Here is a 25,968-nt window from a genome sequence, read left to right as displayed (position 1 = left end):
GTGGTTTAGATGCCCGATTAGCGTCTTCCAAAGCAACTACTCCATTCCCAACTTCAGAATGGAAAGCGTAATGCTGGTGGACAACAAAAGAAATGTCCACTGTGAAAGAGAGTGAGAATGCAAGTCTTGAAGTCCTTGTTGGGATGGAGACCAAAGGGGGATGATGGGAGAGCTGGACACAGGTCACATCACAGCCTTCACCAGCCTGGTGCCCGCCAGATGTTTGGGACTACTACTCCCATCGCCCCATGCAGGACCATGTGAGGCTGAGGCTGATGGGAGTTTTTATATTTCTATGCCGCTTGCTTGTGAAAACAGCCTCTTATTGGTTTACAAAAGAGAGTGTGAGCTTGTGGGAGAGAGCAAGGAATGCTGGACTAGATAGGCTTTTGGGCTGGTCCGTTTCAGGGCTTTTCTCATGCTAGGTCCTTCAGATCCACACCTCACAACATCATTTCTGCCTGGGCTTTCTCTCCACCATCTGCAACTCAATGGCTTGTCTCCAAATTCACAAATTGACCCCTGATTCCTCTCCTCTCTTTGGACAATGGTGGATGTTGCTCTTCAAATTTCAGTGGTGCCTAGTGCAAGGACAAAACTCAGCACCCCTACCCCACACCTCATGTGGGAAAACACTGCCTTAAACCCATCTCTGCCCCAGGAACCGCCACATCTGTTCTGGAGAGTCATTCCAATCTTTAGAGCAGATTTTGAGGTTGCCTGGGAGAGTCTTCAGTGGAGAGGAGGGAAATGTCTTATACCAAGCAGAAATCTCTTGCCTGAACAGGACAGCAGCCTTGGAAACAACCCAGTCATTCCAGCACCAAACTCTTCCATGCCATCCAAAGGAAGGGCAGGTATAATCCTCTCTTTCCCCCGAATGCTCTTTGATCACCAAGCTGCTGCTTTCTGAACTGGTCTGAATGTGTGTGTTGTGCTGTTTGTATTTTACTTGTAGTGCTGAATCAACACTTTGTTTTGATATTGTTGGCAATGGCAGGCATTGGCATAAAATTGTGTGCATTGTTGTGTGTCTGTGGGAGAGAGAGGGGGGCTCAGAAGAGGGGCACTCCAAAGTGAGGATCACACTCTCATATTATTCTGGGGGAGGATTATTAGTGCCGGTTGTGAGCTGTTGGTCTGTGCTGTGTCCTGTCCTGTGAAATTTACAGGGCATTTGCTCATGTTTTGCAACCCACACAGACATGGGATGTCTTCAGCATCCTTTCCTAAGAGACTGAAGTGCACAATGCAGCAGGCAAGGTGGGAAGCCTGTGGTCACACCGCTAAGTTCTGTTTCCTCACCACGTCTGGCTCCAAGTCAGACAAATATTGCTCCATGAGCATCGAATGTCCACAGGCAGCAAAGGTGTGTGAAGTAACAGGCAGCTGCTTCCAAGCAACAGAGTGGAATTGGATATTGGCCCAGATCAGAAGGAGGTGGGGGGGCAGTTGGTGAGAGTGGGGGATAGCAATGCCAGGTCAAAATGGAGCATTTATCATAGAATCCTAGAATTGTAGAGTTGGAAGGGACCCTGAGGGTCTTCTAGTCCAAGCTAAAGAATCCCTGACAGGTGGCCATCCAATCTCTGGTTAAAAACCTCCACTGAAGGTGGAGGGTCCATTCCCCCAAGGGGGTCCATTCCACTGTCAAACAACGCTTACCCTCAGAACGATCTTCCTAGTGTTCAGTCAAAATCTCCATTCATGGAATTAGAATTCATTGGTTTGGGCCCTACCTTCCAGAGCAGGACAAAGCAGGCCTGCTCTATCTTTCATGAGACAGCTCTTGAGATATTTGAAGAGGGCTCTCATATCTCCTCCTTTCCGAGCTAAGCCTGACCTACTACTTTCCTCCATTCCACCATTCCTCATCATTCCTCAGTAAAGCTCTGCTGGATGAAATACAATTGCCTCTGGTCTATTTTTTGGGAATCCTGCAGTGTGTTTCAGTTTTTACTCTGCTAGCTCTACATTGGAATCTACTCTGGATCAATATCGATCAGACAGAATTAAGCCACAGCTTTATTGATTACAGGAAACAGTAGGTTTGGCTATGGCAGCCCACCTGCTACCTGATAAGAACCTTTCAGAAGATAAGCTTTATTTTACTAGTCCAAGGCCATGACAGAACCATACAGACACCATCAAAGAAAGAAATATCTCTATCTATCTATCTATCTATCTATCTATCTATCATCTATCTATCTATCTATCTATCTATCTATCTATCATCTATCTATCTATCTATCTATCTATCTATCTATCTATATCTATCTATCTATCTATCTATCATCTATCTATCTATCTCTATCTATCTATCATCTATCTATCTATCTATCTATCTATCTATCTATCTATCTATCATCTATCTATCATCTATCTATCATCATCTATCATCTATCTATCATCTATCTATCTATCTATCTATCTATCTATCTATCTATCTATCATCTATCTATCATCTATCTATCATCATCTATCATCTATCTATATCTATCTATCTATCTATCTATCTATCTATCTATCTATCTATCATCTAACTCTCTCATTCTCTCTCTCTCTCTCTCTCTCTCTCTCTCTCTCTCTCTCTCAACCTCTGCCATTAGAATCATAAAATGCAAGACTTCCAGTCAGATGGTGACAGCGCCAGCAGCCCCAACTGAGTTTCCGATTTTATAGTTAAGTTTTATTGTTTTATGGACTGGTTTTAGTGTTTTATTGTTTTCTTGCTTAATTTTACTGTTTTACCGCTCTGCCACTGCGTTTGCCTGTTGTTTTGCAGATGTTATTGCCTTCACTGCAACTCAATAGTTTATGACTTAAGGTCTCACTGCCAAGTTATTTGATGACACCTGCAAAACTATTGCAAGACTATTGTGCCTCTACTGCTTATTGACTGCTTGCCTAATTTAACAACAGCAAAGACACCAATTTTAGCTTAGCAGCTAGACAGGACTCCACCGAATCTGGAATTTTGCTGCCCTATATAAGAACAGCGTTTGTTCCCTAATATGATCAAAAGGAGGAAAAGGATTGCTTCATCACAGAGCTTCAGTAATCTGCCCAATTCCAAAAAAAGCAGATTAGATGACTTCATTGTGGGACACCTTCCCTCTGATCTGGGTTACCTATATCCAATAGGTTTATACTAAGTGCTCAAGGGACCATGGGTGGCGCTGTGGGTTAAACCACAGAGCCTAGGACTTGCTGATTGGAAGGTTGGCAGTTCGAATCCCTGCGACGGGGTGAGCTCCCGTTGCTCGGTCCCTGCTCCTGCCAACCTAGCAGTTCGAAAGCACGTCAAAGTGCAAGTAGATAAATAGGTGCCGCTCCATCAGGAAGGTAAACAGCGTTTCTGTGCGCTGCTCTGGTTCGCCATAACCCGGAAGCTGTACGCTGGCTCCCTCGGCCAGTAAAGTGAGATGAGCATGCAACCCCAGAGTCGGTCACGACTGGACCTAATGGTCAGGGGTCCCTTTACCTAAGTGCTCAAGAGATCCAGCACTTAGCCAACACTCATGATGTAGAGAGTTTCTTTAAAGCCACAAAGACCATCTACGGGCCAATAAATCATGGCATATGCCCCCTACACTCAGCAGATGGTACCACACTTCTAAAAGATAAAGAAGCTATTGCACTGCTCTGGAAAGAACACTACCAACATCTCCTTAACTGCATCTCCCCCGTAGCTGCTGAGGTCCTCTCACAAATTCCACAAAAACAAATTAGAGACGAGCTTGCAGTATCTCCAAATCTAGGAGAGTTGTTGTCAGAGCTGCCCAAGGTCCCAGCTCACAAAGGACCAACGCCAGTTCGTTGTTATATACAAAAGTCTTGATTGAAGTTCAGTTTGTCTTTCACATCAGCAGCGCGCAGCTCTACGTCTGAAACTCTAGACCGCCGAAGCTCCGTCTGAGTCTCCTCCTCCCAGACACCAGTTTAAGACTCTAGCCTTGCTCCACCTCTTCCTCCGCTCTTTCCTCCTCTGGGTCCGCCTGTCAGCTGGGGTCTCGCCCTTCCTAGACTCTTCTGACGCTGAGTCCCCTGAGTCTTCCCCCTGCCTCCGGCGGGCTTTAGGACCTGGTTCCCAATCCGGGTTTTCTGCTGTACATTTGAACTTGGCGCGCACGCCCAGCCGTCAACCTTCCTCCTGACCGTTACACTGCTCCTGTCACTGCTTCCCCCTTCGGGGAGGCTAGCTGGACTTGACCTCCCCTCCGTTCCCCCACTCTCCGATAGAGGCGTGGTCAGTCTCGACTCATCTTCTCTCCCTGCTGGAGGAGACGCTGGCCCTGACACATGGGACTCTTCCCCCCCACTACGCTCTGGTGGGGAAGCTGGTCCTGATCTCCCACTGCTGCTTTGTGAGTCCCCGCTGGCCCCTTGTTTCTGGTGTGTCCCCCCTGGGGCCCCCCTTGCCCTGACCATCGGCGCCTCCTTCTGGGAATCTTCTGATCCGCTGGAGAAGCTCATGGAATCTCTTGGGTCACTGCTATACCCCCCTACGCTGCCCTCCGATTCTTCCCCTTCGCTCTCCATTTCCTCTCTCCCCTGTGCCTCTGTTCCTGAGGCCCTGACAGTTGTGTACAGCTATTAACCAAATGAAAAACAACAAAGCCAGCGGACCTGATGGGATACCTGCTGAAATCTTCAAAGTGGGTGGAGTTGAGCTTGCACAACAACTTTACATGCTCATCGAAAAAATCTGGGAAAGAGAAGCGATCCCAGCAGACTTTAGTGATGCCAAAATTATCAATCTTGGGAAACACTGGCCTGCGAGCGCTCCAATTGGAGAACAGCCTTCACCAAAGGTGTCATGGGCTTTGAAGATGCTCGAACTCAGGACGCAAGGGAGAACTGTGCCAAGAGGAAGGCACGCTTGGCAAATCCACACTATGATCAACTCCCGCCCGGAAACCAAGGTCCCCACTGTGGAAGGATGTGTGGATCCAGAACTGGCCTCCACAATCACTTATGGACTCATTGTTAAAACCATGTTTATGGAAGACAATCTTACTCGGCTACGAGGGATCGCCAAAGAAGAAGACTCTTGGCAGAGTAGTGGGCAACTCAAGAGGTGAGGGCAACTCAACAAGAGAGCATTGAAGCCATTATGTTATCACGAAGCCTTGTTGATTCACCTCCCGTGGACAAGCCAATACAGTGGTACCTCGGGTTAAGTACTTAATTCTTTCCGGAGGTCCGTACTTAACCTGAAACTCTTCTTAACCTGAAGACCACTTTAGCTAATGGGGCCTCGTGCTGCTGCCGCGCCTCAGGAGCACGATTTCTGTTCTCATCCTGAAGCAAAGTTCTTAACCTGAAGCACTATTTCTGGGTTAGCGGAGTCTGTAACCTGAAGCGTATGTAACCTGAAGCGTATGTAACCTGAGGTACCACTGTACCTTTTGAACATGAAGCAGATCTACTGTCTGAGTTGTGCCTATTAAGTGTGCCAACGCTACAGTCTATCAGCACTAGACAGGAGACGGTACTGAACTTATCATCCAAACTAGTGTCATGGCCTCAAGGAGAGACATGGATTCCTGACAGGAACCTGGTGGGGTTGAACTTATGCTGGGGAGCCACCCCCCAACATGGACTGGCTGCCCCAACCCTGCAGAGGCTGCCATTGGGAGGGGTGTTTTGCTTCATTGGCCCCCCAGTGGACTCTCGGACAGAGTCACCCCTCCTGGACCCCTCTCACAGGACCCCTGTGATTAAGTATCCAGACCAATGCCTTATTTGCCAAAGTTGTGAAAGCTGATGTGAGGTAGGCAAAAACCTGCAATCTGGCCAGTTTACTTGCAGGAGAAAATTCCCTTGGCCCTGGATATGGTGACTGAATAAACCATAGCAAGGCCCAGAGGCAACGTGCCCACTCCCCCCCCCCCCGCCACATGGGCGGGCCCTTAAAGACTAGGTGGGTGGGTGGAAAAATCCCATCCTCACACCTGGCCGCCCTCTTAAGTAGGGTAGGGGCAGGCTGCTTGCAACCCCCAAGCCCCTGCCTCCGATTGGCTAAGTGGGCACTGCCCACTGTTCCCTGGGGGCCTGATGTGGCCGGAGGTGGACAGCGCCAGCCAGTTAGCTTTGTAACACACATGGGAAACAGAAAGCGTAGATTAAAGGAGGCCCCAGCTGGATATCTGAGAATCTGGAGATTTGGAAGATCTAAGTCAAGTCAATCATTTCAAATCAATTAGAGAAATAAAAATAATCTATCAAACTGGGAAAGTTTAAATTTCTCAGGGGCAGGAAGAAGCTCTTTTATAAAACATAAAGATATTCTGTTTCTAATACTATTATATTAAACAGGAGTGTCAGGTGGTGATGTGGTTGCTCACGAGTAACCAAGCAGGACTCCAAACTGTCTTTTGCAGGTTTTTATTTGTGCAGCTATTTACAGTGCAGAACCCCAAAGTTCATGATTGTCTTAGTCTATTGCAGATTCCGGGAGTGGCCCCTTCTGGTTTCTCCCCCAGCATAAATACTTAGACACCCCAAATCTCTGCCTCCCCTCCTTACACTTCACCCCTCTGCTCAAAGTGGGCGACGGAAAGGGAGTGTCTGTTTCCTGGCTGGCCAGGCTAGGTGAGGCGCTTGGGCTCTCAGTTGGCTTCTCCCTTCCCCCTCTGCTGCACTGGAGGTGTGGCTCCCCCCCCCCCCCCGTTGGACAAGGAGCTGCTTCTGCTCCTCAGAAGCGTTGGAGGCTCTCTGTATCCCCCTGCCTCCCTCCCCTGTCCCAATGGCACTCCCCTGACAATGAGTGACAAATGAATAAAAAATAGGAGTATCTAAGTTTTTTTATGGGCATGCAGGAAACTCAGAATTACATCAAAAACATTCTGTCAAGAAATATCAGGTGGTTTGATATTTCCTAACATATAATGCTATTACAACACAGCCAGGCTCAGAATATAAAAAAAGGTTTGCAAAATTTGCTGTCAACAAAAATAAAACAAAATGGTTCACCTGCTGAAATAAAAAAATCCCTATGCCATAAAAATAGGAGAGAACATACAGTTTTTTAATGAAACTCTGTCACTCCAAACATTTATATGATTTGGAAAAGGTTTCAAATTAAGTCAAGTCCAGAGCTGTCACCGCTTGCTGCAGTTTCCTTCAATTCTGGATGTAGATGGGGGGGGGGACACTTCTAGGGGACATGGATCTCTGGGAGGGAAACTGGTGAACAGAACTGAGAGCTATAATGGAACAGGGCTGGTTAAATGTCATTAACAAAAAAATATGGGTGAAGGACATCATTTTCCCTCGAGTATCTTCAGATCAGACCTATGCTAATAAAAGTAATTGAAAGCTATGGCCTTATCATCATGTTTTGATACTTATTCTTATATTTTCCTTCCAGCCAGTTTCCAAAAGGCACCCTTCACGTCCTTGTTTCTCAGGCTGTAGATCAAAGGGTTGAGCATAGGTGTCAAAGCTCCATAAGCTACAGCTATGAGCTTGTCCTTTTCAGAAACCGATTTCTCTTGTGGCATCAAGTACATGATCATGATTGTGCTATAGAAGACACTGACGACAACAAGGTGAGAGCTGCAGGTGGAAAAGGCTTTCTTGCGACCCTGTGCTGAACGGATGCGCACTACAGCCAGGCCTATGCGCCCATATGTCACAACTATGAAACCAAAGGGTGGTATTAGGAGAAAAAGGCTGGAAATTTGTATAAATAACTCAATGATACGTGTATCTGAGCAAGCCAATTTGAGGAATGACTGTAACTCACATGCAAAGTGGTTGATGATGTGTCGGCCACAGAAGTCAGTAGGCTGCAACAGGGCTGTGACTACGGTGTAGAAGAAGCAAATTGTTACAGAGACAGCCACCAGGGCTATGCAAACTCTCCAGCTCATGATCTGCATGTAGTATAAGGGCTGGCATATAGCCACAAAGCGGTCATATGCCATGATGGCCAGGATGATGCATTCTGTTGCGACAGCTAACAAACCAATGTACATCTGCAGCAGGCATCCGGAGAAGGAAATTGTGGGCATGTAAATGAAGCAGTTGACCAAGATATTTGGAAGTACATTGTTAGTAACGATAAGGTCAAGTGATGAGAGGACACAAAGAAAGAAATACATGGGAGTATGAAGGTCAGGATCCTTTATACTCAGCAGAATAATAAGTCCATTGCCAAGCACACTAATGAGGTAGGCAAGCAAGAGGAACCAGAAGAATGCAGCCTGAGCTCTGGGGTGTTCGGATAATCCAATCAAGATGAACTCAGTCGGCACAGTCTCATTTTCAGCAGCCATAACATTTTCCTGCAGGGTGAAAAGAATGAAGTATTTAGAAATATGTCACAGCGGGAGGTATGCAGTTTTGGTCATCCCTAAAAAACTCCTCTATCCAAGACAGAAGACCTAGCCAAGACAAATGTATGGACCATGGGTGCCTATTTTGCTTTGCTTTGCTGTGTGTTGTTCAAAACCCACATTAATGCACACCTAAGAAATGAAAAAGGTTATCTGGAACACCCAGATAGCCATTCCTTCTTCAGTAGATACCCTGTCAAAAAAAAGAAAGAAAAGAATTCTTGTGGAAGTCATAAACTCATCGACTTTTTTATGTATGCCACAACAGCAGCAAGAATACTCATCGGAAAGTACTGGAAGACACAAGAATTACCCACTTTGGAAGAATGGCAGACGAAAGTGATGGACTATATGGAAGTGGCTGAGATGACCGGCAGAATCCGGGACCAAGGAGAAGAGTCGGTGGAAGAGGATTGGAAAAAATTTAAAGTATATCTTCAAAAATATTGTAAAATTAAGGACTGTTAGAAAGGTGTTGGAAAAAGAAAATTAGGTAGTTTTGGTAGATACGAGATAAAGGATTAAGTAAAAATGAGTTGATGAATGTGATGAAAGAGTTGATGTTAAATTATATTATTTTAAATTAAATTATTTAAATGAAAATAAGGTTGGAAGGATTTGCTGAAAAAACGATTTGAATTAGAATACAAAATTGGGAGGTGTGAGGAGGTCAAGGAAATAAGTAAAGGAAGAAAGCTATGTAAAGGTTTAATCTGTTCTTTTTTCCTTTTTATAAAATCTTTTTTTTATTGAATGTATTTTTATATATTTTTCTTTTTCTCTTTTTCTGTTATTGTTGTATTCTTTTTTATATTATGTATTTTTTTTTCTTTTTGAAACCTTAAACTTTGAATAAATATTATTAAAAAAAGGAAAAAAAAATGGAACACCCAGATAGCCATTCCTTCTTCAGTAGATAGCCTGTCCAAAAAAAAAGGAATTCTTGTGGAAGTCATAAACTCATCGACAAATATCTGAGCATGTGTTTAAAGGACAAAAAACCCAAACAAATCACCCACTGTGGAAATGCTTTGCCTCCACTGTCAGTCAGAAGTTGTAAACTTACAGTCTTACGTATAAGTGGCTCATTTCCCAAAATAAAATTTTAACACAAATTTCTCCCAACCTTTCAGTTCTCTTTAGCCAGGTAATCAAGAAAATAAAGAAAGAAGAATTGAGATAGGATTGCCATCTTAATTGTAGGTAGTCACACAAACCAGCTTGGATAGCTATGTCTCTGATTCTTCATCAGGCCAAGTGTTGGAAACAGTATGAATACTACGGAGAAGTCAAAGCATGCTCATCCCCTTTTCGCTAAAATGCTTACCTGCTGGTACTTCTCCTAATGTTGATCTGAGAGGTTTATAACAATATGCTCTCCGCAATACATCACAGACCCAGAACACAAAGAAGTTGTAGCGGGAAAGTTGGTGTTAAGAGAGTGATGTTTGTTTTTAAGGTCAGTGAAATGAATTGAAATCTAGTTCACTTCCATGTAAACGGAAGAGTCCTGCTTAGTCCTTGAGATAAAGAAGGTAAGTATTTTGCTCTCATTTTCTTTCCCTTTTTCGTAAGCTGCATTTGTATTCTAGGTCCTTGTGGAGTAAGTAAGGTAAGCCCAGAGGTGAATCCCACAAGTAAACGTATGTAATTGAACCCAGGGGGAACATACTGCACATGAACATTTTGGACTTTATTATTTCATAATCTAAATAAGACTATATTGTGAACAGTGTAGGAAGGAGGGAAATTATATGGTAAGCACCACCAACATATTAGCAACATAAATTTACTTTTCTTCTGTCTCACTATTCTTTCTTCCAATCTTTCATTTGATGGAATGTATTCCCCTCACAATGGGATGCGGGTGGCGCTGTAGTCTAAACTACAGAGCCTAGGGCTTGCCAATCAGAAGGTCAGCGGTTCAAATCCCCGCGACGGGATGAGCTCCCGTTGTTCGGTCCCAGCTCCTGCCCACCTAGCAGTTCGAAAGCATGTCCAAGTTCAAGTAGATAAATAGGTACCGCTCCAGTGGGAAGTTAAACGATGTTTCTGTGCACTGCTCTGGTTCACCAGAAGCGGCTTAGTCATGCTGGGCACATGACCCGGAAGCTGTCTGAGGAGAAACGCTGGCTCCCTCGGCCTATAAAGCAAGATGAGCACGCAACCCCAGAGTCGCCCGCGACTGGACCTAATGGTCAGGGGTACCTTTACCTTTACCTATGCCCCTCACAAGCATACAATTCCTTTAAGAATCATTGACAAAATACAGTTTTTTAATGTATGTATAGTTTTATTTTTATTTTCTATCATAAGGTAGATAGAATCATAGAATCATAGAATCCTAGAGTTGGAAGAGACCACAAGGGCCATCGAGTCCAACCCCCTGCCAAGCAGGAAACACCATCAGAGCACTCCTGACATATGGTTGTCAAGCCTCTGCTTAAAGACCTCCAAAGAAGGAGACTCCACCACACTCCTGGGCAGCAAATTCCACGGTCAAACAGCTCTTACTGTCAGGAAGTTCTTCCTAATCTTTAGGTGGAATCTTCTTTCTTGTAGTTTGGATCCATTGCTCCGTGTCCGCTTCTCTGGAGCAGCAGAAAACAACCTTTCTCCCTCCTCCATGTGACATCCTTTTATATATTTGAACATGGCTATCATATCACCCCTTAACCTCCTCTTCTCCAGGCTAAACATGCCCAGCTCCCTTAGCCGTTCCTCATAAGGCATGGTTTCCAGGCCTTGGACCATTTTGGTTGCCCTCCTCTGGACACGTTCCAGTTTGTCAGTGTCCTTCTTGAACTGTGGTGCCCAGAACTGGACACAGTACTCCAGGTGTGGTCTGACCAGAGCAGAATACAGTGGCACTATTACTTCCCTTGATCTAGATGCTATGCTCCTATTGATGCAGCCCAGAATTGCATTGGCTTTTTTAGCTGCCGCGTCACACTGTTGGCTCATGTCAAGTTTCTGGTCAACCAAGACTCCTAGATCCTTTTCACATGTACTGCTCTCAAGCCAGGTGTCACCCATCTTGTATTTGTGCCTCTCATTTTTTTTTTGCCCAAGTGCAATACTTTACATTTCTCCCTGTTAAAATTCATCTTGTTTGTTTTTGCCCAGTTCTCTAATCTGTCAAGGTCATTTTGAAGTGTGATCCTGTCCTCTGGAGTGTTAGCCACCCCTCCCAGTTTGGTGTTATCTGCAAATTTGATCAGGATGCCCTTGAGTCCATCATCCAAGTCGTTGATAAAGATGTTGAATAAGACCGGGCCCAAGACAGAACCCTGTGGCACCCCACTAGTCACTCTTCTCCAGGATGAAGAGGAACCATTGATGAGCACTCTTTGGGTTCGGTCAGTCAGCCAGTTACAAATCCACTGAGTGGTAGCATAGTCAAGACCGCATTTTACCAGCTTCTTTACAAGAATGTCATGGGGCACCTTGTCAAATGCCTTGCTGAAATCAAGGTAGGCTACATCCACTGCGTTCCCTTCATCTACCAGGCTTGTAATTCTGTCAAAAAACGAGATCAGGTTAGTCTGACATGACTTATTTTTCAGAAATCCATGCTGACTATTGGTGATCACAGCATTCCTTTCTAGGTGCTCACAGACTGTTTTCTTAATGATCTGCTCCAGAATCTTCCCTGCTATTGATGTCAGACTGACTGGGCGGTAATTATTTGGGCCCTCTCTTTTCCCCTTTTTGAAAATAGGGACAACATTTGCCCTCCTCCAGTCTGCCGGGACTTCGCCTGTTCTCCAGGAATTCTCAAAGATGACTGCCAGTGGTTCTGAGATCACATCTGCCAGTTCTTTTAATACTCTTGGATGCAGTTCATCTGGCCCTGGAGACTTGAATACATCTAAACTAGCCAAGTATTTTTGTACTATCTCCTTAGTTATCCTGGGCTGTGTTTCCTTTGCTGAATCATTTGCTCCAAATTCTTCAGGTCGGGCATTGTTTTCTTTATCGGAGAAGACTGAGGCAAAGAAGGCATTGAGGAGTTCAGCCCTTTCTGTGTCCCCTGTTTGCATTTCACCATCTTCTCCTCTGAGTGACCCCACTGTTTCTTTGTTCTTCCTTTTGCTACGAACATACCCACAAAAGCCTTTTTTGTTGCTTTTAACCTCTCTAGCATGCCTGAGTTCATTCTGTGCTTTAGCTTTTCTGACTTTGTGTCTACACGTGCTGGCTATTTGTTTGAATTCCTCTTTGGTGGTTTCCCCCCTTTTCCATTTTTTGTACACATCCTTTTTTAATCTTAACTCAGTTAAAAGTTCTTTATATAGCCACCCTGGCTTCTTTAAGCACCTTCCATGTTTCCGTCTCATTGGTATTGCCTGACGTTGTGCTTTTACTATCTCCCTCTTAACAAACTCCCAGCCATCATGAACTCCCTTTCCTTTTAGTATTACTGTCCATGGGATCTCACCCAGCACTTCCCTAAGTTTTGTGAAGTCGGCTTTCTTAAAGTCAAGAAATTGAGTCCTAGTATGCTTGGCTGCTCCTTTCCGCTGTATAGTAAACTTCAGAAGAGCATGATCACTCGCGCCTAATGATCCTTCCACTTCTACCCCACTAACCAGGTCATCAACATTGGTTAGGACCAGATCTAAAATGGCTGTTCCTCTTGTTGCTTCTCCCACTTTCTGGACAATGAAGTTGTCTGCAAGGCCAGTGAGGAATCTGTTTGACCTTATGCTCTTGGCTGAGTTTGACATCCAACAAATATCCGGGTAATTGAAGTCCCCCATTACTACTATCTCCCTTCCTTTTGCATGCTTGGCCATCTGTTCCAGGAAGGCATCATCTATGTCCTCCGTTTGGCTTGGGGATCTATAGTAAACTCCCACAATGAGGTCACTGTTATTCTTCTCTCCCTTAATTTTGACCCAAATGCTCTCACTTTGGCTTTGAGGTTCTAAATCTTGGATCTCTTCACAGGTATACACATCCCTGACATATAACGCCACTCCTCCTCCTTTCTTGTCTGGTCTGTTTCTCTGAAATAGATTGTATCCCCCCATTATTACATTCCAATCATGGGACTTATCCCACCAGGTTTCAGTGATGACTATTATGTCATATTTAGTTTGCTGTACCAAGAGCTCAAGCTCATCTTGTTTATTTCCCATGCTTTGCGCATTAGTGTACAGACATTGAAGTCCATTAATCATTCCCCCGTGTCTCTTATTTAAGGATTTTTTCCTCCCACCACTAGGTCTGCGTACTGTTCGCTCCATTTGGTCTATGACATTTGGATGATCATCTTCATCAATTGATAGACTCCTACCTTCAGGAGCACTGTCTCCCTCCCCCACATTAGTCAGTTTAAAGCTCTCCTGATGAGGTTTCTGAGATTTTTGGCAAAAAGATAATCATAAACAAAAGTAATTATGGCTTCATTAAAAGATTATACAACCAACAAAGGAAATAAGTAAAAGAGAGAAATATACATTATCACATAAGATCTAAGCCTGACCTCTAGGCCCTGTGTCTTTTCACTGGATTATTATGAAGCAGTAGATTGTTCTGAGATTATTACATTCTTAACAAAGTGTTGCAAAATAGCAGCGTTTGGACTGAAAGAAAACTCCATGCAGTGAATGAAGAATAACAAAAGGTTCATTGCTTGGCTAGCCAGCAAGCTGACTCAGAGGAATCAGTTCCAAAGTCTGAGCCCTGAGCAAAGGGAGGGGCTTCTTCATATATACATTTCTGTTATCTCTTAAGGCACTACATATGCATAAAGGTAAAGGTAAAGGGGACCCCTGACCATTAGGTCCAGTCGTGACCGACTCTGGGGTTGCGCGCTCATCTCGCTTTATTGGCCAAGGGAGCCGGCGTACAGCTTCCGGGTCATGTGGCCAGCATGACTAAGCTACTTCTGGCGAACCAGAGCAGCACACGGAAACGCCGTTTACCTTCCCGCCGGAGCAGTACCTATTTATCTACTTGCACTTTGACGTGCTTTCAAACTGCTAGGTTGGCAGGAGCAGGGACCGAGCAACGGGAGCTCACCCCATCGCGGGGATTCGAACCGCCGACCTTCTGATCAGTAAGTCCTAGGCTGTGTGGTTTAACCCACAGTGGCAAAATCCCTCCTATCCTAGGCTACATCGCCCTATTAGCATACCATTTATGGTCTTTCCTTAATTGCATATACATTAAGCAAGCTCACAAAGAACTCTCTCTAAGCAGCACCTCGCTGCATGTAATCCCTTTGCATTTCTTTCCTTATACGGGTTTACCTTGAGGGAGTTTAGGACATGAAGCAAGGCATGTCTCCCTTTCTTATGCAGACACTCCGGAAAGTGAAGGTCTTTATATGTATCAAAAGTAGAGACATTTTAAAAATTCAGTTTTTCTGAAGCCTAATGAACTGATACTCCACACACACACACACACACACACGTGTGTGGGTCTGGGGGTTATCCAGTGGTTGCCTTCTGAAAGCAGGCACTGGGAAGGAAGGTTGGGGCAGCTATCTCTGGCCACCTCTGTGGGCTGAGTAAACATGTTCTGCTCCTAGACATGGAAATAGAGCTGTGGGAGGAGTAAAGGTGCTGGGGAATTCCAATAAGAACAAAAATGAGACTGAAAACTGGTTTGCTTCTGTATATCAAAGCTAAGCATTCCTCAGGACAGACAACATTGGTCACATTGGAATATTTTGTTCAACAAAAGGACAACTTCACACTGTTCCTCCTCAACTGGCTTTCTCTTATACCGAATAAGCATATCTGTCAGGGGTTCAGGAGCAGAGGCAAGGGCAAGGGAGGAAACAGAGAGCGAGGGGGAGGAGTCCGAAGAAAAGATGAGTGATGACGACGACCCGAGATCTCCGAGTCTTTCCAGTGAATCAGAAGATTCACAGAAAGGAGCACCAGTGGCCAGAGCAAGGGGGGAGCCTAGGGGGACACCCCAGGAAGAAGGGGATTCAGAGGGCAGCAGTTGGAATCCCCAGAGGGGACTCAGGGGGGAGCAGCTGGAAATCGGGGCCAGCATCCCCAACAGAGAGCAGTGGAGAGGAAGGGCGCCAGGTATCGAGCGCCGGCGGCTCGCCGCAGGGGGGAGGGCATGAGTCAGGAGTGGCCACACCTCCATCGGGGAGCGAAGAAACGGTCAAGCGGAAAGTGGAAGGTTGGGCGCGCGCGCCAAGTTCAAATGCACAGGAAGGTGGCGCAGTAAGCAGCCCGGAAAGGGAGCCAGGTCCTAAAGCCCGACGCAAGGAGACAGAAGGGTCCGGGGGGTCAGTGTCAGAAGAGTCCAGGAAGGAAGAGACCACGGGGGGCAGAGGGACCCAGAGAAGAACAGTCAGGCGGAAAAGGTGGAGTAAGGCTAGGGTATTAAGTTGGTGTACAGGAGGCGGGGACTCAGACGGAGCTTCGCCGGTCTAGCTTATAAGATGTAGAGCTGCACGCGGCAGCTTGGAAATGGAAACTGTAACTCAATAAAGACTTTTATAAAGTGAACGCTGGCTAGCGTGATCCTCTGTGAGCTAGGATCTGGGAGCAGCTCTGACAATATCTCTTTTTTCATGTGTTCCCAAATTTTGAAGGCATAGTTAAGCTGGGAGGCTTTCCATAGAGCAGCAAAGGTGTCTGCCTGGTTGTCAGACTTGGGAACCTTCACAGTTTTTATCACAGAAATTAGTTAGGCTGAACAGTAAAGGTTAATTTGCTTCAACTCTACAGTGAGGGTGTAATTTGTCCCACTGAGAGAGCCAGTGTGGTGTAGTGGTTAAGAGCGATGGACTGGTAATCTGGCGAGCCGCGTTCGCTTCCCCGCTACTCCACATGCTGCTGCTGGGTGACCTTGGGCCAGTCACACTTCTCTGAGGTCTCTCAGCCTCACTCACCTCACAGAGGGTTTGTTGTGGGGGAGGAACGCAAAGGAGATGGTTAGCCACTTTGAGACTCCTTAAAGGAGTGATGGACTCAAGGGCATCCTGATCAAATTTGCAGATGACACCAAACTGAGAGGGGTGGCTAACACCCCAGAGGACAGGATCACACTTCAAAATGACCTTGACAGATTAGAAAACTGGGCCAAAACAAACAAGATGAATTTTAAGAGGGAGAAATGTAAAGTATTGCACTTGGGCAAAAAAAAAATGAGAGGCACAAATACAAGATGGGGGACACCTGGCTTGAGAGCAGTACATGTGAAAAGGATCTAGGAGTCTTGGTTGACCACAAACTTAACATGAGTCAACAGTGTGACGCGGCAGCTAAAAAAAGCCAATGCAATTCTGGGCTGCATCAATAGGAGTATAGCATCGAGATCAAGGGAAGTAATAGTGCCACTGTATTCTGCTCTGGTCAGACCTCACCTGGAGTACTGTGTCCAGTTCTGGGCACCACAATTCAATAAGGACACTGACAAACTGGAACGTGTCCAGAGGAGGGCAACCAAAATGGTCAAAGGCCTGGAAACGATGCCTTATGAGGAACGGCTAAGGGAGCTGGGCATGTTTAGCCTGGAGAAGAGGAGGTTAAGGGGTGATATGATAGCCATGTTCAAATATATAAAAGGATGTCACATAGGGGAGGGAGAAAGGTTGTTTTCTGCTGCTCCAGAGAAGCGGACACGGAGCAATGGATCCAAACTACAAGAAAGAAGATTCCACCTAAAGATTAGGAAGAACTTCCTGACAGTAAGAGCTGTTCGACAGTGGAATTTGCTGCCAAGGAGTGTGGTGGAGTCTCCTTCTTTGGAGGTCTTTAAGCAGAGGCTTGCCAACCATATGTCAGGAGTGCTCTGATGGTGTTTCCTGCTTGGCAGGGGGTTGGACTCGATGGCCCTTGTGGTCTCTTCCAATTCTATGATTCTATGATTCTAGGTTTATCCCTTAAGGGCGTTGACCTGGGGAACTGCTTGGTTGGCAGCCAGGAGTTCAGTCCAGGAATTTCGCAGGATGAAAAGATGGAAAAGAGGAGAGAGTGGCAGCATGCCTTGGCCTTTGACCAGGTCTGGAAAGGTCACTCCCACCCACTAGTCACATGCAAAAGCAAGGATGCTCCAGGCCAGGAGGAACAGGAAGTTTCGACTGGCTGGGCCAACATCCCCTTGCATGTCCACTCTAGCAGAACAAGTAATGTTGTACTTGACTGCTCCCAGTGGATTACATCCCACAGAAATGTCAAGGAAATAAACAACTATCTGACTTTTAGAAGACATTTGAAAACAGCTTTGTTTAGGGAAGATTTTAATGTTTGATGTTTTATCGTGTTTTTAATATTCTGTTGGGAGCCGCACAAAGTGGGTGGGGTATAAATAAGTTGTTGTTGTTGTTGTTGTTGTTGTTGTTGTTGTTGTTGTTGTTGTTGTTGTTGTTATTGTCATCTCTGTTCCAGGACAGTTCACTCTGTTCTATCGAGAAATTCCTCATCTTTCCCATTAGCCCAAAGTGTGGATAGGTGGGCCTCAAGTTGCTGTACCTTCTCTTCCAGCAAGACAACCAGCTTGCACTTGCTGGAGGAGGAGTTTTGCACGTTCACAGGAAGGAGGACAAACATGGAATGAGCATAGCCAAGGGGTGGGTGGGTGGTGTAATCTATCCTAAAAAGCTCAACAAGAATCCTGGCTATACCCATGAAACATGGCACAGATATTGCAGGTCACTGCATCAGCTCCCTTTTTGTTCCTGTCTCTTGGTCCTATGCACACTGTGAAATAGCACTCCGGGTCTCCCTCTCAAACTCCTGGATTCAAGCTCCCAGAGACTGCAATCAGTTAAAGAGAACTGTGCTGAATTGAAACAAACAGCAATGGGATTTTCTGTGTAATGCTATTTGTTCTGATTTAGAGCTAAAGAGCAGGTTTCCCAGGGGAAAGCAGCAGGGCCAAGGCAAAACCTGTGTCTAGAAAGCACAGGACAAGCAGAAAACTTCCGGACCTGTGATTTCCAGGCATGGGTCAGGCGGAAGTGCTCTGTATCTACACAGTTTATACCTCCCAGAGACTAGCATGGTTATGGAAGTAATCAGCAATTCATCAGCTTGTCCATGCTGGTTATTGGATACTATTGTACAGGTATTGTGGTGCAGCCCAAATTACCTCTCAATTTGCTGCCAACCTAGCAGTTCAAAAACATGTCAGAGCAAGTAAATAAATAGGTACTGCTGAAGTGGGAAGGTAAATGGTGTTTCCATGCGCTCTAGCTTCAGCCACGGTGTTCCGTTGCTCCAGAAGTGGGTTAGTCCTGCTGGCCCCATGACCCGGAAAGCTGTCTGTGGACAAACTCCGGCTCCCTCGGCCTGAAAGCAAGATGAGCACTGCAATCCCATATTCGCCTTTGACTGGACTTTACCGTCCAGGGGTACTTTATCTTTTTTTTTTTTACCTTGCCTCCCAATTATGAAATAATAATAATAATAATAATAATAATAATAATAATAATAATAATAATAATAGTTTCCCCTTAATAATCAATAAGTACTCAGTGGAATCAGGGAACAGAGCAATGTTTGATTGCTTCTTGCTTCTTATCCCTCCCATTCACCCATCAAACAGGAAAAGAGTTCTAACTGGACTCAGTTTATTGAAGTTCTTAAAGCAGAGAAACCCACCATGGCAAGCAAGATCGCTGCCCACTCCATTCTCTCCTTCCTGTAGAAAGGAAGCTATTCTACTGCACCCTGGGAGTTACAGTATGTAAATGCTTGTATAGAAAGAAGCAGCTGGATTTTGCTTGCAGAGATCACTGTCACTAAAGGGAAAATCCAGAGAAATGCTGGATCTCATACAGGACTACGGAGCTCAAAGGCTGCAGCCAGCTGTCCACTCGGAGAGATCCTTTCCTTTGCAATGGTTCTTCCAAGCAACCCTGAGAGAAAGAAAAATGAAAGCAAAAAATGAGGATGGTGGGGAGTAATGTGATGGTTCTTTGGACTGCAATGGGTGAAATGGATTGCTTTTCAGAACCTCAGAAAGCTTCCCAGTGAGGCCTCAGCACCAGCTGCTCAATCCTTCTTCCTGTTCACTGTGTGAACCACAGTGAACCACAGAATCACATAATGTTTTGCCCCCTGGTCCCCCGCCTGCTCCCTTGCAATCTATTTAAAACCCATCCCTGATTTTTTTCTTTTCTTTTCTTTTAACAACAAAGGGACTGGTGCAATTTACAAGGCACATCATGGCTTCTTCAAGAAATAAATCATTCCCAAGTTCATGTTACATACATTAAAGTTGCCAAATGCCTATAACTGCCCTTGTGGTGTATTTTTGTAAGTCTTACAAGATGTATGTGTAACAAGGTTCTTCCAGTGGTGTAAAATGATTATTTTCCTCTTTTCCTTGCATAATCTGCATTTTAAGGGCAATTTTCTTTCTATTGCTAAAATCCAAACTGGTCTGTACTATACTGTTAAGTTTAAGCTACCCAGATTTTCCCCCTGTCAGGTGATGATTTATCTGGCTGCAATTAGAAAATGCAAAATTAAGTTCTTAAACTTGATAAGCTCATTATACCCTGTAAACATAGAAAGCCAAAAACATTCTGGAGTAAATTCAATATTATCACTTGTAATGCTAATCAGTTCCCTTTGGACATTAGACCAGAACCTTCATATTGAGGTGCAATTCCATCAGAAGAATGATCAGTGCTGGTGGTCAATGTAGAGTCTACCTATCCACACCCCAGAATTACTGGATGAAACCTTATTTGTCATGGAACTTTAAGCATGCTAAAAACCAGCTTTCTCATTCCTGGTGCCTTCTGTATATTTTGGACCATAACTCCCATCATCCCTGACCATTGGCCACACTGGCTGAAGGTGATGGAAACTATTGGGAGGCGCCAGACTGGGGAAAGCTGCTCAAGATCCTTGGTTTTGTGTCCCTTCTCCTAGTTTTCCCACAAAGCACATTTTACCCCCAGGGCCAAGAGCAAATGGGAAAGCTGCAGTACATGAGCCTAATAAGAGCCCAGCTGGGTCAGGTGGAAGGACCATCTCTGGCAGCATCCTGAGCCGCTTGCTGTGCTGTGCAATGCCAGGCCTTGTAGTGGCCTTGAATGTAAGAACATGTTCCCCAGCAATTTGCCAGGCATTTCTTAGGACTTTGCTTTGGAAGAAATCAGACTCTCCCACTGGCTCAAGACTGCAATACCTCAAGGACCACCTCAAGTGCTGCCTCAATACTGCTGTGCTCTTCTGTTGCAGGGCTCTCTTGGAAATGGTTTATCCGTGTGAACCAGGAAGTGACCTCTCCAGACAACGGAACAACTCTTCTAATCTCTGCAGCTGCGACCTCCAGCGTGACACCAACACTGTTAGGCAGTGCGCATGTGTACTTCATCTGTTTCCCTCCCTCCCACTGACCCCTCGGCACAGCCAGGGTGCTGGCAACCCATGCTACACCACTGTAAGCTGGGATTTGAACTCAGGCCTCCCAGGTCCATCACTTTTGACCATTGCTTTACAGTGGCTCAGTTGTTAGACTGTTCCCTCAAACTCACACCTGGGTACTTACAGCTCCCAACAGGCAAGAGCCACCAAAAGTCATTGCTGTACGTTTAAGGAAGCATCTTTGAGGCACCACCAGTGCCTAGTGAGGAAGCATCTTTAGCTGCTAGCTGCAACAAAGCCTAGTGAAAGACATGTCTCCATGCAGTCACAACAATTGAAATCTCAGCTGCTTTTGAGTCTTGCCAGCAGTGAGAAGTTAGCAAGACTCACCAGGCATCCATCCCTTGGGGGTCACGAACAACTGTCTTAGCGCACTCAATGTCATCTGTGATGTCGTCATTTGTGAAAGCTGTTGACAGAATTAGCAGAAAGAAAAGGAGGGTGTTTGGTTTTCTAAAGAGCTTTTTTCCAAGCCCATAAAGCACACCCTGCCTTTGCACTCAGGAAGGATACATTGGGTTGCCTCAGAATTGTGGAAGTGCTTTTCCCTTCAGACTCAAAGCCAGGATACTTTGGGGGAGCATTTAGAGCATTTCCCCTTTGAACTGGCCTTCAGATATTGGGGCAGGGCTGGAGAGTATGTTTCAGCCTGAGGGCCACAATTCCTCTTGGGAAGTCTTATGGGGGCCACATGCTAGTGCAGAGGCAAAAGTGGGTGGGTCAAAGGATAGGACTCTTTGTGCAGCCAGCTACAGTAGCCACAGAGCAGTCAGAGTTTTCAACCCCCATCTTGTCTCGTTATCCTCCAGGCAGGCAAGCAAGGGGGTCTCATCACAGTTCAAGGGCACATTCAGGTGAAGCACTTGGGCTGCAGACAGAACAGGGCCTGAGAGAGGGCATGGTCAAGGGAAAGCCATGCGAGGTGGACAGATAGGTCTGGAAGGCCACATTTGCCCTGAAGTTCTCCCTCCCTGTGTGGGGGTTAATTATACTGACTGCAAGTTCAAGAGAAAGGTTTCCCCTCTCCCCTCATCTTATGTGCCCCATGCCCTTGCCAAATCTGCTTCAGAGGGTCAGGGGGACCCTTAGAACAGATTGAGGGGTCGTGCTGGGAGAGGAGAGGGGCATAATGTTCCAATGTGGAAACAGAAATCCTTGGCTTATGGAACATTTATTTAGGGCTGTGTTAGATTCCACCCTGTGCTAGCTACTCAGTAACAGCTGTAGGAATCCTAACAGCGCTACTTATTCACACAATTAATTCACCTTACTCAAAGCATTCTGGCTGTCATTATGGATGGGTGAAAGCCTGAAAATGTATTTTCTTACATTAGAATCATGGGGGGCTAAAGAGTGTGCCTGGGAATAGGTAGTGGGTTTTTTAATTGGGGGGGGGGGCATTCAAGATGCACTGCCTCCCCTTCCATTCTTGGCTGACGCTTGGAGAAAGGGGAGCAGAAGGAGCCACTGTGTTGACGATGCTTTCCCATCTAAGTTCAAGAACTGGATTTGGGGGCAAAGAGGAGCAATTCTTCAGAACTATTCATCAGAGAGGGATAGGTAATGGCTTTTATTTGCTTCTCCAGCAAGACACAGCTGTTGGCAAGGAACAGGGGGTGAACTTATTTGCACTTCCTGAAATAATATGCAATATGCGCAACATCTGGGGGTTAGGGTTAGGGGGCGCAAATTACTTGCCTTGCCCCAGGTGCTGACAACCCACGCTACGCCACTGGGTGGGTGGCAATAGAAATGTAGTGATAAGGTGGGGCATGAGGTTTCTAAGTGAGCGTGTGGATTGCAGAGGGAGAATGGTAACTGAAGGGAGACAAACTGGGTGCTTCCTTCAAAAACACAACCCAGCCTCTCTAGAAAATTGCAGAGGCCTTTTGCTGGCCATCTGCATGGCACCACGTTGCTTACCACTGCAGGAGATTCTGCATCCATTGGCTGTTTCGCCCTGTTGATTGTCACACCAATAGCGACTGTTTATTTGAAAAACCCCGTAGTCCTGGCTGCCATCTGTGTTTGGTGGCCCCACAGCGCTACTTTCGTATTTGCTTTCATGATAAGCTGTGCAGATCCCTGGAACAAAGTGAGAAGGAAAAGGGCCATCGTGTGAGGGGGCAGAGGAGAGAAGGAGATTATTCCCCCCCCTTCAAAGTTGCAATAACTTGAAACAAGGTAACTTTAAAACATTCTGTCAGTTAACTGTAGCAAATGTGTGTGACTTAAAAAAAACCAGCACTGAAAAGAAACGTTTAGGGTTGTGCATCGGATTCAGGCACTGCCTGAACTGAACCCGACTGATCCGGGCTTTTGCCAAGATGAGTGGAGGCAGCCCTGGACTGCTGCATATATGGGGCTATTGGGTGGGGCATCAAGCAGGGAGAGGCAGAGGCAGGTAACCCTAGCACAGGGGTCAGCAACCTTTTTCAACCGTGGGCCGGTCCACTGTCCCTCAGATCTTGTGGGGGGCCGGACTATATTTTGGAGAAAAAATAATGAACGAATTCCTATGCCCCACAAATAACCCAGAGGTGCATTTTAAATAAAAGGACAGATTCTACTCATGTAAAAACACACTGATTCCTGGACCGCCTGTGGGCCGGACTGAGAAGGCGATTGGGCCGCATCCTGTCCCCGTGTCTTAGGTTGCCTACCCATGGCCAAGCACTTGTAAACCAGTACCCAGGAGGAACGAATCCTCCGTTTACCAGCTGATGAGCAAAAGATTTGACCCTACTGTGCTCTGGAGTGATGTGCTTTGCAAAGCAGCCCCCCCCCTTGAATCCTCAGTGAAGGTGGAAGCGGGGAGGAGACACAGCTCTTAGAATCACAGAATGATAGAACTGTGGAGTTGGAAGAGTCATCTAGTCCAACCTCCTGCAGTGCTAAAGTATCCCTGGCCATCCAACCTCTGCTTAAAATCTCCCTGCAAAGGAGAGTCCTCTACCTTCTGAGGGAGACTGTTCCACTGTCAAACAGCTCTTCCCATCAGGAAGCACTTCCTGATGTTTAGTTGGAATCTCCTTCCTTATAACTTGAATCCATTGGTTTGGGTTCTCCTCTCTGGAGCAGGAGAAAACAAGCTTGCTCCCTCTTCCCTGTGACAGCCCTTGAGATATTTGAAGATAGCTATCATATCTCCTCTCAGTCTCCTCTTATCCAGGCCAAACATACCCAACTCCCTCAACCATTCCTCATAAAGCTTGGTTTCCATATCCTTGGTAATCTTGCTCATGAATATCCAGCTTGTGAATATCCTTCTTAACTTGTGCTGCCTAGAGCTGGACACAATGGGGTATACTAGTTGGGTAAGAGAGTGGGGGGGGGGGGAATCGCATCTGGCAAGCAGTGCTTCCCTTTGCTTTCAGATAGTACATGGGTAGATGAATCTAAAAAGCCCAGGACACAATTTTTACGGCCTCAAGCAGCTATGGTGGCCTATTTACCAGAAATAATTTATTTAGCATTAACTCTGGAAATGTATACTCGATTCTGACAAAACTCAGCCTTCTAGAGCAAAATATACACCAGGAGCCTTAGTTAGGTTGGAATCGAGTGTACACTTCCAGAGTTAATGCTAAATACTTCTGCTAATTACTTCTGCTAAGTGAGCCTCCATAGCTGCAAGAGGGCCATGGAAACTTATGTCCCAGGCTTTTTAGGCTCATCTACCCATGTGCTATCTGAAAGCAAAGGGGTGCATTTGTTGCCAGGAGTGAAATATATTGGCTACGTGGGTGGCGCTGTGGTCTAAACCACTGAGCCTCTTGAGCTTGCCGACCAGAAGGTCGATGGTTCGAATCCCTTCAACGAGGTGAGCTCCCGTTGCTCTGTCCCAGCTCCTGCCAACCTAGCAGTTCAAAAGCACACCAGTGAAAGTAGATAAATAGGTACCGCTGTGGCAGGAAAGTAAACAGCATTTCCATCACGGTGTCCTGTTGCGCCAGAAGTGGTTTTGTCATGCTGGCCACATGACTTGGAAAGCTGACTGTGGAGAAACGCTGGCTCCCTCAGCCTGAAGAGAGATGAGCACCACAACCCCAGAGTTGCCTTAGACTGAACTTGACCATCCAGGGGTTCTTTACTTCTTCTTTTTTATATTGGCATTATTTCCCACTCTCCCACCCCACTAGTATGTTTAATCAGGGTTTCAAAAACTCTAGTTAGACATTAGCCTCATACTGAAAATGATTCTGGGCTGGATCCTGGTTGGGCAGGATTTGTCCCCAACACCTAAAAATGCAAAGATGGAGGGAAAGGAAGAGCAAACTCACAGTCGGCCAGGCTAATGCCATGGTATCCATCCAGCCCATGCTGTTTCAGAAGTGCAGCCAGTTCACATTTCTCAAATACTTTGGCTTCATTCACCGTAATGAGGAGGCAGAAGAGAGTGAGGGCCACAACCTTCATCTCTGCAAGTCCCTGGAGAGGGATGTTTGGGTTCCCTTGGATTCCCAGTGGCTTTTATAGTCCAGAGTTCCTGGAGTGTCCAAACGGTAAACAGGATGGTGATTGCGATATGTGCATGTGTGGCAATAGCAAAAAATGTTGCAGTTCTGAGTTGACCTGCACACAAAACAAAATCTCAACATTTACCGGTACTCATCATGGAATAAAATTAAAATAGGCAGAAAAACTAAACACAGAATCACAAGTTTTAAAAGTGCCTTAATCAACAAAACATTTAATCATCCATTGCCACATATTACATGAGAACTGATACAATCTCATATTTATATTCCCAGAGGCTGGAATCCCAGAATACTCCAGCTATAATTTTCCCTCCCAGCAACTACAGTTTAAGGGTTGAACTGTTGTGGCCCCAGAGGTGATATATACAACCAACCAGCTTGGAGGCTTCACACAAGGTTAGATGACTTATCTTAGAACATATGAATAATTATTTTAAAAATAGATACATTACCAGACCCTCCAAGTGTCCCTATTTTCCAGGGATGTCCCTGATTTAGAGAAGCCATCCCGGTTTTTGATTTGACCCCGGAATGTCCCACTTTTCCTTAGGATGTCCCTATTTTCATTGGAGAAATGTTGGAGGGTATGGAGTTATCTGACCCCCCAAGCCGTCTGAAGGCAATCCTGTACAGGGAAGTTTCTTACATTTAATGTTTTATTGTGTTTTTATATATGTTGGAAGCTGCCCAGAGTGACTGGGGCAACCCAGTAAGATTTGTGGGGTATAAATAGCAAAATTATCGTTATGGAATGGGACGTTCCTATTTTCATCAGATAAA

The 25,968-nt window shown here is 45.6% G+C and overlaps 2 protein-coding genes across 2 annotated transcripts; both read right to left on the bottom strand.

The window, feature by feature from the left end:
• Positions 1-6,919: 6,919 nt before the first annotated feature.
• On the bottom strand, positions 6,920-9,682 carry LOC310687434 (olfactory receptor 13H1-like). The gene is made up of 2 exons (XM_083462482.1): positions 9,673-9,682; positions 6,920-8,294 (listed from the first exon to the last, which is right to left on the bottom strand). The coding sequence occupies exon 2, from the start codon at positions 8,283-8,285 to the stop codon at positions 7,359-7,361; it is 927 nt and encodes a 308-aa protein (XP_083318608.1). The 5' UTR covers positions 8,286-8,294; positions 9,673-9,682; the 3' UTR covers positions 6,920-7,358.
• Positions 9,683-18,961: 9,279 nt separating this feature from the next.
• On the bottom strand, positions 18,962-25,195 carry LOC310687437 (lysozyme C, milk isozyme-like). Its single transcript, XM_083462487.1, has 4 exons — positions 24,991-25,195; positions 22,631-22,792; positions 21,038-21,116; positions 18,962-19,185 (listed from the first exon to the last, which is right to left on the bottom strand). The coding sequence occupies exons 1-4, from the start codon at positions 25,124-25,126 to the stop codon at positions 19,119-19,121; spliced, it is 444 nt and encodes a 147-aa protein (XP_083318613.1). The 5' UTR covers positions 25,127-25,195; the 3' UTR covers positions 18,962-19,118.
• Positions 25,196-25,968: the final 773 nt, after the last annotated feature.

The sequence above is a fragment of the Podarcis liolepis genome (assembly GCF_965112155.1).
Source record: "Podarcis liolepis genome assembly, chromosome: 10".
In the NCBI taxonomy this organism is placed as follows: domain Eukaryota; kingdom Metazoa; phylum Chordata; class Lepidosauria; order Squamata; family Lacertidae; genus Podarcis; species Podarcis liolepis.
The sequence above is the reverse complement of the archived record's forward strand: the minus strand, read 5'-3'. Positions and strand labels throughout refer to the sequence as shown.